Source organism: Haliotis rubra, unplaced genomic scaffold (genome assembly GCF_003918875.1).
Source record: "Haliotis rubra isolate DU_JTF1 unplaced genomic scaffold, ASM391887v1 Scf215, whole genome shotgun sequence".
Classification (NCBI taxonomy): Eukaryota; Metazoa; Mollusca; class Gastropoda; order Lepetellida; family Haliotidae; genus Haliotis; species Haliotis rubra.
The window spans coordinates 898,096-913,477 of NW_025766170.1; the positions used below are offsets into that span (position 1 = coordinate 898,096).

Genomic DNA, 15,382 nt, shown 5'->3' on the forward strand with positions numbered 1-15,382 from the left:
AGTTGAATACCTAGATCATTTGAGATTGAGGATAATTCATGATAATGTCACACTTTGTTGAGTCAAGCCTTTGAAGTCGGACTGCAAGATTCAGGTTTCAACATTCTTAACTTGCAAATGGACTTGCACATTACGTTACCGACAAAAACTTTAAGCACATGCTGTAAGGAGTTTACCAAGCCCTGGTGACCTTTGACATCACTCGGTGTACGGAGCATGTCTATCTGAAGCGGATGAAATCTTCACAGGAAAATCGCCTGTATTATCCTGTGATCAAGGGTGCAATTTGTGTAAAATCGTAATTGAATGAAGGTACTGCCTTTTAAGCCAAGCTATAGTCATCTTTGGGGGCAGAGTGTGTTGGTATAATAGCACTTGTGTAACCCTAACATTGCTGTACAGGACATCTTGGGCTAACTAGCTTACGCTTATAACCACTTCAAAGAAAGCTGCAACTGTGTTCAAGGGCCAGCACAACCTGCAAACATCTCAACAATAGTTCTAGAACCCAGGACCAATGTGAAAGTGATGCTGTTTTCTTCATGCTCCCATGTAGTATATGTTAGAATAACCTGTGTGGTCATTGCAGGCTTGTATTGGTTGGTTGGTTGGATTGTTGGTTTGTTGGATGATTGATTGGATGGTTGGTTGGTTTGGTTGTTGGATGGTTTGTTGGATGGTTGGTTGGTTGGATGGATGGTTGGTTGGTTGGATGGATGGTTGGTTGGTTGGTTGGTTGAGTTTATGCTGCACTCAGCAATATTACAGCTATATGGCGGCAGTCTGTAAGTAATCGAGTCCAGTGATCAACAGCATGAGAATCGATCTATGCAGTAGGGATACGATGACATGTGTCAACCAAGTCAGCGAGCCTGACCACCTGATCCTGAGTAGTTTATTTGTTAGTGAGCTGCTCTTGTTGGTTATTATGTTTCATCATATATAATTCTTGGCTGAATCTCTGGGATGTGGTATATATCAGACAGCCTCTTTCATATTAGGCCTAGCAATGATAACCTCATGGTCAAATTATACAAAACTCTATGTTACCTCAAATGACTAATAATTATTTGTTTATTTATATTAATTTCAATGCCTCAACATAAATGGAATACTGTTCAAAACGTATTTATTCTCAACTCAAACAGATTTCTAGTTTCAAGGCCCTCCTTAACAAAGAATCTTTGTTCTGTTCCAATCAAAAGTCTGTGCTGAGCCAAGATTTTAAAATCATCCAACAAAAGTCAGTATTTATATTTCTAACGAATTAATCAATCTTTCAATTGCTGAATCTTAAGTAGCTTAGGAAGTCGTCAGTGCTGAGGCAAAACTGTAAAATCATCCAACAATAGTCAGTTTTGATATTTGTAATAAATTAATCACTCTTTACAATTGCTGAATCTTCAGTAGCTTCAGGAGTCTTCAGTTTATAAAGCGTGTTGGTTTCAGGCTTCATTCATGCTTCATATACTGCCCACAAGGGCAACATCTAATTACAAAACCTACAGGCTTGGATCAAAACAAAAGTTTTTATTCAAGTAAGTTATTAAATGTAATAGAATTTAAATTGAGTCTGACAGTTCTGTAAGCAAACGAAAAAAATTCTTACAATCAGCAGAAATTCTGAAGTCAGACGGAGCTGCAACCATTATTATCCATTTTGATGTTTAATATTATTGTCCATGCTGTGAGTTGTCGAGATTTGACCGTATTTTTCATTATTGTAGTAGGCTTATGGCAGTGACAGGAAGTTGTCATGGCCACCATTAAAGTGTTTTTGAGAGCTTGTCATAAGCCAAAATGTTTATACCATGGTGGCCATTATTCTGCGATGTGTCAGATGTATATTAAAGTGGTAATATACAGTCCTACCTCTGCCAACCACTACATGGTGCTGTTGTATACAGTTATGGATGATAATGGCCTACGTCTGGCCCAGGAATGACTTATGATTAATCTTCAGCACATGAAAGGGATTAGAAAATCCCCCAACAATTTGAATATACAATGCCCCCTCACACACGACCCCCTTCCTAAGCCTTTCGTTTTGCAGTTCTCCTGCGTCATGCTCCTACGCCCATCTTACCCAACCCCCCACCCTCCACCCCCCTTCCTGTATGCAATCATTTAGCTGCTAGATAAAATAGGAGAGGTTATGAATGAGACTTGGGTGGCTGCTACACACTGAAGTCAGTGTGCTGTAAAGCATATATACAGAGTAAATGTTATTAACATGGTCCATTCAGCTCTCTTGGGATTTTAGGAACATTTTCACTTAAATCCTTTAAAAGGATGCCTCAAAAGCTTTCTTTGTTGAATGTATTTGTAAACTTGAAAATATTTTTGTATGATTAAACTTTTGTTAATTACATTTTTGTTTATCGAGCTATTGTGACAATTATTGTATATTTGGAGGGGAAAATGTTTAAATATACAAGTTATGTGTAAATTTATGAAGAAAAATATTATTTGAAGGTTTTTCTGTGTCAGACAGAATTTGTTTTGGACAAATCAATATTTGTATACAGCTGAAGCTGATGAAACTGAAACTTGCTTCGTTTATACCTTTGACGTGAAGAGGAGTCTGGAAGTGGATGTGTCTTACAGGAACCATGTCTTACACAGCCCTGCACACAGATGCTGCCACACTTTATTTAATCAGGGAACATGACATTTACAGAAGAAAAAGCAGCCTTGGCCTGTACAGTGTTTGTGAAACTTGAAAATATATTAGGTTTTAAATCTGTAAAAAAATAAATTGTCAATGTTCTGTAAATTGGCCCTAGTTCTATAAACATACCTGTGTAAATACTGGTATTGATTGAGACATTCAGGTTGCTGAATACATCATACAGGGTTCTCTGTAGCATACTTGTCAGTTCAAGTGTAGGATGGAATGAAGAAATCACACAGATGACATCCTGTCAACTTGCTGATGGTCTGGTGACCAAGGTTTCACCTTATTGTACATGTTCAGTGTTTTAGGGAAGACATCCTCACCATGTCAACTTGCTGATGGTCTGGTGACCAAGGTATCACCTGATTGTACATGTACAGTGTTTGAGGGAAGACATCCTCACCTTGTCAACTTGCTGATGGTCTGTTGCCCATGTGGGAATCAAACCCAGGTCTTCTACATGACGAGCAAACACCTTAACCACTGGGCTACCCCAGTGCCCCATGTCTGAATGAAGCACCGGCACAGGCAACAAGAATCAGAAAACATCCAATACATTCATCCTACATAACCTCTCCCTAACGATATACTCCCCTACTACAGACTCTTAACAAAAAGAAGTTTTGCATTTTCAGAAATAGGAGCAATTCATTTAAACAGGGTGTGGGAACAAAATCATATTTTTAGCAATGTTTAAGAACTATTTCACATGACGAGCCCATGCATGAGTGAGCTCTACAGGATATGAGCCATGCAAGAAATGTCCTGTCATGTGTTCCAACATTGGAAACACACCACTGTCATGATAATATGGTACATAGTGTACTCTATACCTACATATTTCAGCTGTAAGCAGTGTACTTCTCCTACTATGGGTTAAAACGACAGGATGGGGTCTGACGTTAATCCTCCCATTCATTCCCACCAGTACGCCTGATTTCACCTCAATATAAGTCGGTTATATTTGTGGATTACCTCGTTATCAATCAGGCATTTTAACACTGACTGAGTCAGCAAACAGCAGTGATGGGCACAGTTTCTGTCACTCTTTATGTTAAGTTGTTGATACAGTAATAATTCTTGTACTAAAATGTCGGTGTTATAACATAAAACTTGGTCCGTATCCAGATGAAGGGACGTGTGGTAATGAAGAGGGGGGGTACAGTGTTTATGCTTCACATGACTGCAGAGGGTGAAATGTCTTCATGTGTTGTGATACTAAACACGCAGTAGTCATCAATACAGTGAAACCTTGTCAGTCTGGACTCTGTGTATCTGGAAACTTTGTATTGTGGACAATTACTGCTAGCAACATTGATATACATAAGGAACCCTATCCCTCCCATACTTGTGATTTGTAATCTGCAAATTATAAATGTTAATGCATTAATGTTAATGCAATTAGTGGTCAGGCCCACTGACTTGATGGACACATGTCATTTTATCCCAGTTGCGTAGATTGATGCTCATGCTGTTGATCACTGGATTGTCTGGTCCAGACTTGATTATTTACAGGCTGCCACCATATACCTGGAATATTGCTGGGTGTGGTGTTAAACAACAAACCAACCAACCAACCAACCATTATTACTATTCCCAGACAGTTTATGTACTCAAAATGAGGACTTGGCAAATGCTTACCCATTCTAGTCACAAACATCAGGTTTCAGAATTACTGTTGTTTGTATGTTCTGCTGATGAGTTCCTAGTGTGTTAAAAAAGGTGTAATTTAGATAAACCTTCACGTACCTCACTAAGTTATGGCAAGCAAACACTTAAACTTAGCATCAATTATGAACTGAAACATAATTCAGAAGGATGAAACAGGATATTGTTTGTTTTTTTGTCTGTTTTTTTTCTAAAGTAAATTAAGAAAACTATAAATGTTAAATATATATATATTTATAATGTTCTCAAAGCATAAACATTGAGTACATTTGTTTCGATCGAGCTGGAAGTTGTATCTACTTAAGAGTATTGTTCTGTCTTTCAATGTGCATTGAAGACTGTAGGTTGAAAGCTCAAACTTAAAAGTTAAATGTTTCGTATATTTTTACTTTAGAACTCTTGAGAATTATTTGCTGTGCAGAATCAGCATTCAAGACTTTGTCAAGTGACACATAATGTCCCACTGCACTGTGTGACTCAGGGGGACACCACACATGGGAGCTGGGACCTTGATCCGCCTCATTGCCGTCTCAGGGTGATAGGATTAGAGGCTATTACACTTTGCGTCGGTAGATAGAAGAGTCAGGCCCCATTGCCCTCATACACCTAACAACATCAGTCTACCTGGAGACGAACATCTTTGTTCAACACTATTGCAGGGATGTACCTTTGAACATGTTCAACTAGACTTTAGAGTAATGTGTGTGTGTGAAACAGTGAGTGAGTGAGTGAGTTTAGTTTTATGCCACACTCAGCAATATTCCAGCTATATGGCTGCGGTCTGTAAATAATCGAGTCTGGACCAGACAATCCAGTGATCAACAGCATGAGCATCGATCTGTGCAATTGGGAACTGATGACATGTGTCAACCAAGTCAGCGAGCCTGACCACCCGATCCCGTTAGTCGCCTCTTACGACAAGCATGGGTTACTGAAGGCTCATTCTAACCCGGACCTTCACGGGTAGTGTGTAAAATAACTTCAATATAATGGAAAATACCTTATGTGCTTTGATTTATAGATAATAGACAAGTGTCTGTGTCTAATCTGACTCCATATCTCACCTGTACTTTGAGGGGTTCATGCATTGTGATTTGCTTGTGAGATTTTTAGGGTCCATAACATGTTATAGTGAAACACAAAAATAACTGAATTCATTAGATTTATACAGGACTGAATGTTGATAATCATAATGATGATACTGACAATTGATATCTTTACAAAATAAACCATATTTCATGACAGCAGGGTAGATTGATGCAAATTTAGTGTGGGGAAAAAAAGAGGTATTTCAAAGTTCAGACTTTTGTACAGCTCCATCATGGGCTGAAAATATGGTGACATTTCACCATAACTTGTTATTCGTTATTGTTTATTGTTATTGTTTCTCGTTATTTTCAAATTTCAGTTTCATTTAAATTTAAACAAATGAAAAATCTTTAATAAACCAGTTGGACACACATGGTTCAAGAACATGACCACAGTTTCTTTTGTGTTATGTATCACAGGAACCAGTAAGATATATCGGCACATTTATTAAATATGAACTTTAGGGTTATATCCACTGTGGAAACAAGACTCAAGTGTAATAACATGATTGTCACCTTGCCAAGGGGCAGTGGGTAGGCCTAGTGGTTAAAACTCTTGAACATTGTGCTGAAGGTGTGGTTCAAACCCACAGAGGTACAATGTGTAAAACCATTTTCCTGTTTCCTCTGCCTTCATATTGTTGGTAAACTGATTTCAAAATGTTGTCTAAAACTTTGACTAAGCAAACTAGGTTTTATAGGATCTACTTCTGAATACTTACTTGTCCTTCAGGATATGAGGTGGAGGTGGCATACTCACTATTTATAAATACTCACTTGTCCTTCAGGATATGAGGTGGCATACTCACTATTTATAAATACTTACTTGTCCTTCAGACTATAAAGGTGGCATATTCACTATTCATGAATACTTACTTGTACTTCAGCATATGAGGTGGCTTACTCTCAATTCCTGAGCATGTACTTGTCATTTCAGCAAATGAGGTGGCATACTCTCAATTCCTGAGCAAGTACTTGTCATTTCAGCATATGAGGTGGCATACTCTCAAATCATGAGCATGTACTTGTCATTTCAACATATGAGGTGGCATACTCAATACCTGAGCATGTACTTGTCATTTCAGCATATAAGGTGGCATACTGTCAAATCATGAGCATGTACGAGCTTGTCATTTCAGGATATGTGGTGGCATACTCACTATTTATGAATATTTACTTATTTCAGAATATGAGGTGGTTTTTCCCTACATCTTTGATGGAGGCGATAATGTTGTGTCCAGAGACTGGAAGAAAGTGGCACGCCATAAAAGAAGCACCATTGGACAGAGTGTCATCCATGTCAACATCAGTGGCTTCGGAGAAACGTTCCACCTGGAAATGTGGGAAAATAAGAAGCTTCTTGCACCAGGATTTAAAGTGTACCGTCGAAAAAATATGTCCAATGACACTGTAGATGAAGAGCAGACGTCAGCGGAAGACCTTGAGAATGACCTTGAGTGTTTATATACCGGGAATGTTCGTAACCACAACAACAGCCCAGTGGCAGCTCACATCTGTGACGGAATGGTGAGTAATACAATTTGTGTTGTGTCCAAACTTTGATGCCGTGTTCCAATCTTTTAAAATGTTTACTGATTACCAAGTTGACGATGGTGCAGATGAGATAAGATGAACATACAGTGATGCCATACTAATCTACACAGTAATGTAACCAAGGAAATTGTCTGTATTAACATATTTCCGGATAAAGGAATGGAGGAATGTCCACATGCTTGTATGGGGACATTCCTTCGAGATTGTCTGGAAGGTTGAGTTCCTTAACTGATGGGTTCCAGACTGACCAAAATCTCGATATACATTTATGTTCATTCAAAGGTGTTAGCTTGAGGTTTTCCATGATTTAATTGGTTTGTTGTTTAACACCATACTCAGCAATATTCCAGCTATATGGCGGCGGTTTGTAAATGGTGGAGTCTGGACAATGACTTGCTTGTCTCATCAGTCTGGAATAGAATACCTACATAATGACTGACACCTATATTCTGTCCCTTGCTTGAATATTGGTTACAATGACGTTAATCTGCCATGCAGCATAGAACCAGAAACAAATGTTATCATTAACCTTAAATTAAACTACAGAGTGGTGGGTTAACCCAAATAGTTAACAAAACTAAAGATTAAACTCCACAGCTGGCTACAGTGTGTGGAGTTCATTGTTTTGTGTCCCTCTGGTATTTCTGAAATCTTTTAAAAGCAGAATATAACCATTCCAATTATAGTCTTCAAATAGTCTTGTTGGTCTTATTTCTTTTAAGTTACTGATAATGAGACTCCATGAAGGCTTTGTTATAGGTAGAAGTTCATTTTTGAAATAGGTTTTAACAGGCCTTAAATTCGGCATTGAAAAAGTCTTAATATGGCTTTGAGTGTGAATTCCTTATAAATTAATTTGCTTTCAAGATGCCTTAAATTTGAATCTGAATAAAAAGGCATTTAAAATTGAATCTGCATTGGAAAGACCACAAACTTAAATACTGTAATTTGCGTCAATAATTTCAACCCCCCTCCCCCTCCCTCCGATGACACAATGTTAAGTTCTCCTGTTGCCATCACTGTATAAGAGCTTTGAATTGGTAACTCTTTTGTTTACAAATTATGCTTCAAGTATTTTGTTGTCTCTAATAATACAAGGTGACATATAGCTGAGAAGTAGAAACTTGTAATAAGTAATTGGACCGATAAATAATTCTGAATGGTTATGTGTGGACATAAATATTGGAACATGGAGCTTTCTGACATAGAAATACAGTTTTGTATGACACATGATCTTTAACACATTGACAGAGCAGTGGTCATGCAAATCGGGTTACCCACAACAGTTTAACCTGATTGTGGAAGCATTGTCTCAACACAATAGGAAGTGTATCCCGTTTGACCTCTGTGCCCATGTGGGTGGACAGTTGACCTCATTGTACATACAAACATGCTGGTCACCATGCACTGACCATACATGTCAGATTGTCTGACCTTTTGGGAACAGACTTTTCCTCCATTGACATTTGAAGAAATCCCTTCATGACAGGCTGTGACAGTTGAAGAGGTTAAAGAGCAAGATCAGATATCAGTTGGAAATGAATTTCTTTTGGACCCATGTTTTTTAAACTGATCATTTTGAAGAGTTCATGATAAAGTTATAAGATATCTTTATACACATTGCAAGTACATGTGTAACTCCTATTCTTATTTTTGGACAGACATACCATAATGTCATTTTTCATGGACATCCATGTTCTTCAAACAGCGATAGGTTATTCCTTTAAAACACACACACAAATCTAATTTTAAACATGATGTCCCATATCAAATGGAACTTAATTATTCAGATACTTATCTGACATCTTTTACAGTAAAATGGTTCAATTTTGGTATTGTTTGAAGTATGCTTTAATAATTATTGCAGGTTTAAGGGACTATGGGGTAGCCTAGTGGTTAAAGCATTCACTTGTCATGCTGAAAATGCGGGTTCGATTCCCCACATGGGTACTGTGTGTTAAGCAAATTTCTGGTGTCCCCTGCCGTGATATTGCTGGAACATTGCTAAAAGCGGTGTAAAACCATACTCACTCACTAACTATTGCAGGCTTAAAGAAGTTTGAAAGGCACAAACTATACAAGAGGCTTTTTGAAAGGAGAAATGATTAATTGTGTGAATGCACATCTGTCTCATTAGTATCGCCTCATGTCAAAAAGGAAATTCAATGCAATTCATCTTTGTTGATGAAGCATGAAGATATTAAGTAGACCCATCCAATCATCATTATGTGGTGGGAGGAGATTCGAAGAGAGGCATATATCATGCGTTATGATGGTGCTATCTTCATCACGGTAGCATCCAGAGACAGGTTCATATCTCCCGTATACACTATCATAGACAGTGTAGTATAACAAATGTTTATGAAATCTTACTCTACAGCCCAGCGATACTGTCTCTTAAACCATGACCTATCTAACCAATATTTCTCCAGAATGGAAGATAGGAATCATTGTCCATACATTTTGGTTCCGGATACTCAGACATTAGGACAAATGGTCCGACAAATAGATAGGTTCATGTACAGATAGTAAATCCCTGTGAGCCTGTCTGTTGATGGTATCAACATCTCTACTGTGAGGATCAAGTCCACAGGGAATACACACAACTGCTGCAAGGATATAGACTTTCTAACTGGGATTCCAGGGGTCACTGACTGGGGCTAGGGAGACTTACCATGAGATATGGACACTGTTGGAATGAAGGCAATTACAAGAGAGGCAGATATTCTATGTCAAAGATGAGACCTTTCATCCAGCAATAGCCACAGGGACGATTTTTACCCAGCCATGGCAGCTTAATAGCATGCTTGTGATGTGTGTAGACTCTCGAGATGGGACTGGAAGATCTGTGAAGTTAGTGGAGGGAGGCTTGACCTGTGGGCTATGTGGGTTCCCCTCCATGTGAAGCTGGATATCTGTGCATGCTCCGTGTGTTGCAGACCCAGGTTACTATCTGCCACAGGGTCAAGTCCTGCACAACTTGTTGCTACTGGGAGGGGACCACCCATCAACAACAGAGAAAACAACACTTCTCTCATAGGATGTTTCTTACACAAACAGCTAGTCTCTGCAATGAACATATTTTAAATTAAGATAAAAGGCAATAAAAAGGAGCCCAGAGACTTTCTTCATTTTCAGAAACAGCGGTAATCTAGACTTGCCACACATTGTGGACTTGCATTGGGTATATTTGTTTCAGGGTCTGTATGACAGACTAATGCTTAGTCTCTGAGTACATATAATTTTGATAAGAACAAATAATTCCTTTTAAGCTGAAAAGGAACCTCAGTGAGATTGGAGATTCAAAACCTGAGGAAGTGTAGACTTGCTTCACTTAGGGCTTTAGCAATGCAGAAATGAAGTGGTTCAGGAACTTGAATTGACATCTAATGGCTCAAATGGTTATACTTCATGTTGTTTCGCTTAGGTATGACCATGGGTTTGAATCCAAGATTCACTTTAAATGAGTGAGTTAGGTTTTTATGGTTTTTAGCAATATTCCAGTGTGGGACACTGGAAATGGGCTTCTCACATAGTTCCCATGTTGGAAATTGGACCCGTGCCTTTAGCATGATGAGCAGATGCACCTCACTTAAAAGATGAGATATCTGTCCGTGTGGGGCCTCAAATGATTGGGCCTCTGAGTTCACTTTAGGAATGTTTTGTACTGTTTGTTTGGGGTTTTTCTGGTTTATTGACAAAGCAAATCATTTGAAAAAGAATTATTTGAAAATTCAGGTTACTTTTTTTAATATATATGTAATATTCTTTTTACCATTTTGTTATTCCAATCCAACAAAACAAGCCATTGGTGAATACAAATAAACTGAAACTGTTGTCACTTTGTTGAATGTGGCTTTTTGGCTCTGTGGTAAACAGAAGGATTGAAACAAGAGATTCAATGTATTCACTTGACATTGTACAGGTTAGGAATTCGGTGAGTTTAAAACATATATTTCATTTGGCCTTCTACCTGAAATCGAACGCAGCCACTGCTGCGATGTTATCTGCTATGCCAGTGAACCTTTAAGAATGGCGGATACTCCATGTCTGTAATCAGGCTCAAACACGTGCCCCAGAAACCCTCACATGAGCAGGTAGTAATACAATACAGGTAAAGAAGCAGGAAACATTTGTCCCTCTTGCCGTGATGTAGGGGACCTGTGATAGTCAGGCTTTCATTTGTACAGGTCGACTTGAAAGGTTGCATGCTGATCATGCTACTACAGACAATGTTTTCTTTACAACTGATCTCAGGGGTGCAGGTGGCAAGGGGATCAGTTTGGAGGGCTTGCATGGCAGTAAATATGAAACATGTCGTATAAACCATTTACCAGACTGATAACTGTCCAGATAGTGCAGCCGCCACTGCTGTTTGGATGGTTCACCTTCACATTATTTCTTCTGGGGACGAGATGAAAAAGATCATATATTGTGTCTGTGGAATGTCATGCAATAAAGTGAATTTAAAAATGATATTACATCCAGAATATGATGCAGCTATAAAACTTTAATTGATTTGTGGATTGAGTTGCCTGCCCTTGTTGGAAAGATTGCCTTTTGTATCTGTTTTCGGTTGATGAAAATTCATCAAATAAAGAGGATTTTATTGGACTGAAATTGCATCCAGCATTTGATGGAGCCCTAAAACTGGTTGCAAAATTATTGCCTAATTGGTTTGAGTTACCTTCCCTTCATGGAAAGATCATCTTTTGTATCTGTTTTTGGTTGGTGAAACTTCATGCAATAAAGAGGATTTGATACGAACAAAATTGGATCAGCATTTGATGCAGCCCTAAAACTGGATGTAAAATTATTGACCTATGCACTGTTATGACTTATTGTTATAGTTTCTTCATAGGTTGAAGTCATCTGTATTGTTTTATTTAAGAATGATAGGAAATACTGAAATTGAAGAATGTAAGGCTGAGGCGATAGTATATTAATTACTTCTATTTTGTTTCCCCCCATATTTACAACAGATATTTCTACTTGATAAAATCCACACTACTTTGTGAAACCCACCGACCTGAGCTGACCTAGAAACATCGTATCAGTTCTGGGATTTGAACCTGCAATCAATGGCTTTGGGATTTCAGAAGGGATTCAACTCTTCACAGTGAATAATGACACCTCAACCAAACCATGAAATGGTTACAAGAATGAAGAATCGCTGTGGATAAGATTTGTTTTGTAATATTGTAAACTGTTTAACCAAATGATGGATATATTACTGGAGTCCTTAAGTCTTTTCTACTTCATCCAAATCTGTGAACCGAGATGTCCTGATCGAGTTAATTCCTCAGCTTGAACTTAAAGTGTTGGTGCACTCTGTATGCTTCCCTCATGTCTTTTGCCTTTTAATGTAAGGGAAACAAGTCCAGTTACAAATCATCCACAAATCATCCACTTAAAGACTGCAGGTGGACTCATTTCATGAAAACCCTCGCCATGGGGGTTGGCAGTGTAGATCTGTGGGTTAGGAACCAGTGACCCAGAACAAGCCAAACTGTGATGAGTCACAGGTAGAATACACCTTGACTGTGTGATTGTTTCGCTACGCTTACTGTGGTACTGTTGACTGTGGAACGACACAGCTCTAACAGGTGCTTTCAGCATTGTCTCAGAGTGGACTTGATGTCTGTGGGGCAACTGTATGACTGAACCAGTTTGTCTCAATTAACTGCATTGACTGAGTGGTTTGCTGCCCTGTAGGTCTACTGTAGGTAACACAGTGCACCCTTTCACCTGCTGCAATTGTTGGTGTGTTCACGGTATAAATGGCAGCTGACAGTCTGTGTCCCGTCACCTGCAGAACCCATGCACAAGGATAAATACCCTTGTTGCGTGTTCTTTATGACTGTCTAGTAAATGTTTGGCTGGTTTTGCACCCTGTTAAACTTTTCAGGCTCTTCTCATGAGAGTTAAAGGGGTGGGGTGGCCCAGTGGTTAAGCCATTGGTAAAATGTGTTTGGTTTTCTGTTTGGGTACAGTAGGTGACACCACTTGTTCATGACTCCATCTGTATTACAACTTCAAGAGGTGGGTGGCCCAGTGGTTAAGTCATTGGTAAAATGTGTTTGGTATTCTGTTTGGGTACAGTAGGTGACACCACTTGTTCATGACTCTCTCTGTATTACGACTTCAAGAGGTGGGTGGCCCAGTGGTTAAGCCATTGGTAAAATGTGTTTGGTATTCTGTTTGGGTACAGTAGGTGACACCACTTGTTCATGACCCTGTCTGTATTACGACTTCAAGAGGTGGGTGGCCCAGTGGTTAAGCCATTGGTAAGTTGGGTATGGTTTTCTGTTTGAACCCAAACTTATTCATGACCCTGTCTGTATTACTACTTATAGAGGTGGGTGGCCCAGTGGTTAAGTCATTGGTAACATGGGTTTGGGTTTCTGTTTGAACCAAAACTTGTTCATGACCCTGTCTGTATTACTACTTATAGAGGTGGGTGGCCCAGTGGTTAAGCCATTGGTAACATGGGTATGGTTTTCTGTTTGGGTACAGAAACGTAAAGTAACATCAGTCTCGACCAATCTGTTGTTGGGATCAGAGGTTATATAGGATATCCTAGTGGTTAAGGTGTTTGCTCATCACACCAATCACCCAAGTCAATTTGTCAAATTGATGATTCATCAAACCCATTTTGGGTGTTTCATAATGCAAGTTCATTTTCTTTTTCTTATTTTCTTCTGTTCGCTCAGTCAGTCTTTAATGGCACAGTTTTCAATGATTCACGAAGCAGATTTAACCAGTTGCCAAACTTTGGTGATTATTGATTGGAAATCATGACTCGCACACCAAACTCAAGATCTTGTTTCATGATTTTGCTAAAATGAAATACATTTTGAACATGGATTACCTTTGGCTTTCTTCCTACTTCTATGACTGAAATACTGTTTAGATCAAGTTAAATATCTATCCTTACACTCAGTGATTCACTACACTCATACGGTATATATTAAGCTCTTCCGACCCCTGAATGACTGTCCCCCATCCATTGTACAACATTTTAACCATCCTAGTCTATATCTTGCTATAGTAGGAACCATCTGGTCCATCTCCTTGACAACCTTTCTTTGTGGCACCAACCACTCGAAATGCCACTCCACCCCCCACCCCATCCCCACCCCCATCTCTGAAAACTACAACCCTCCCTGTGAGGTGACTTAGCAATGTGTATGTAAATAGGGCATTAAATGGAAAGCTTTACTTGTCCAAAGTACCCCAGCATATTCCTCGGTAGAGTTCAAATTAGGACCCATATACAAGTGAAGGTCTAGATAATAACAAAGCCGGACAACTGAACCATTATGCAAAAACTGATTTAAGGAGAGGATTGTGACATTTTGGCCCTATAGAAGTTTTTATTGCCTGGGCAGGTGTACAAAGGTTGCATGATATTATCTTTTATTACTCAAGACACATAAACATCATTTATATTTAAATGCCTGTCATATTTAAAATGTGACTGTAAATTCTTTGAAAGAAATGATGTTATTAAGTTTGATACTTGCCATGTGTCGCATCCTCGTAAATGGTGAATCAATGGGAGATGGATCTTCGCAGATAAAAGGTGTTCGTATGTTGGCTTGAGAGTGCTGTTAGAGGTGGTTGGATGGGGTGAGATTGCTGTTAGAGGTGTTTGGATGGGGTGAGAGTGCTGTTAGAGGTGGTTGGATGGGGTGAGAGTGCTGTTAGAGGTGGTTGGATGGGGTGAGAGTGCTGTTAGAGGTGGTTGGATGGGGTGAGAGTGCTGTTAGAGGTGGTTGGATGGGAGGTGTAGATGGATGCTGTTAGAGGTGGTTGGATGGGGGGAGAATTGCTGTTAGAGGTGGTGGATGGGGTGAGAGTGCTGTTAGAGGTGTTTGGATGGGGTGAGAGTGCTGTTAGAGGTGTTTGGATGGGGTGAGAGTGCTGTTAGAGGTGGTTGGATGGGGTGAGAGTGCTGTTAGAAGTGGTTGGATGGGGTAGAGAGGTGCTGTTAGAGGTGTTTGGATGGGGTGATGGGGTGAGTGCTGTTAGAGGTGTTTGGATGGGGTGAGAGTGCTGTTAGAAGTGGTTGGATGGGGTGAGAGTGCTGTTAGAGGTGGTTGGATGGGGTTGAGAGTGCTGTTAGAGGTGGTTGGATGGGGTGAGAGTGCTGTTAGAGGTGGTTGGATGGGGTGAGAGTGCTGTTAGAGGTGGTTGGATGGGGTGAGAGTGCTGTTAGAGGTGGTTGGATGGGGTGAGAGTGCTGTTAGAGGTGGTTGGATGGGGTGAGAGTGCTGTTAGAGGTGGTTGGATGGGGTGAGAGTGCTGTTAGAGGTGGTTGGATGGGGTGAGAGTGCTGTTAGGAGTGGTTGGATGGGGTGAGAGCTGTTAGAGGTGGTTGGAGAATGGGGTT

General features: G+C 39.6%; 1 protein-coding gene across 1 annotated transcript in view; it reads left to right on the top strand.

The window, feature by feature from the left end:
• The window catches only part of LOC124276909 (A disintegrin and metalloproteinase with thrombospondin motifs 16-like), a 165,646-nt gene that overhangs the window by 85,311 nt on the left and 64,953 nt on the right, over positions 1 to 15,382 (top strand). Inside the window, 1 exon segment of the mRNA XM_046712576.1 lies at positions 6,620 to 6,960. Coding sequence (XP_046568532.1) covers positions 6,620 to 6,960 — 341 coding nt within the window.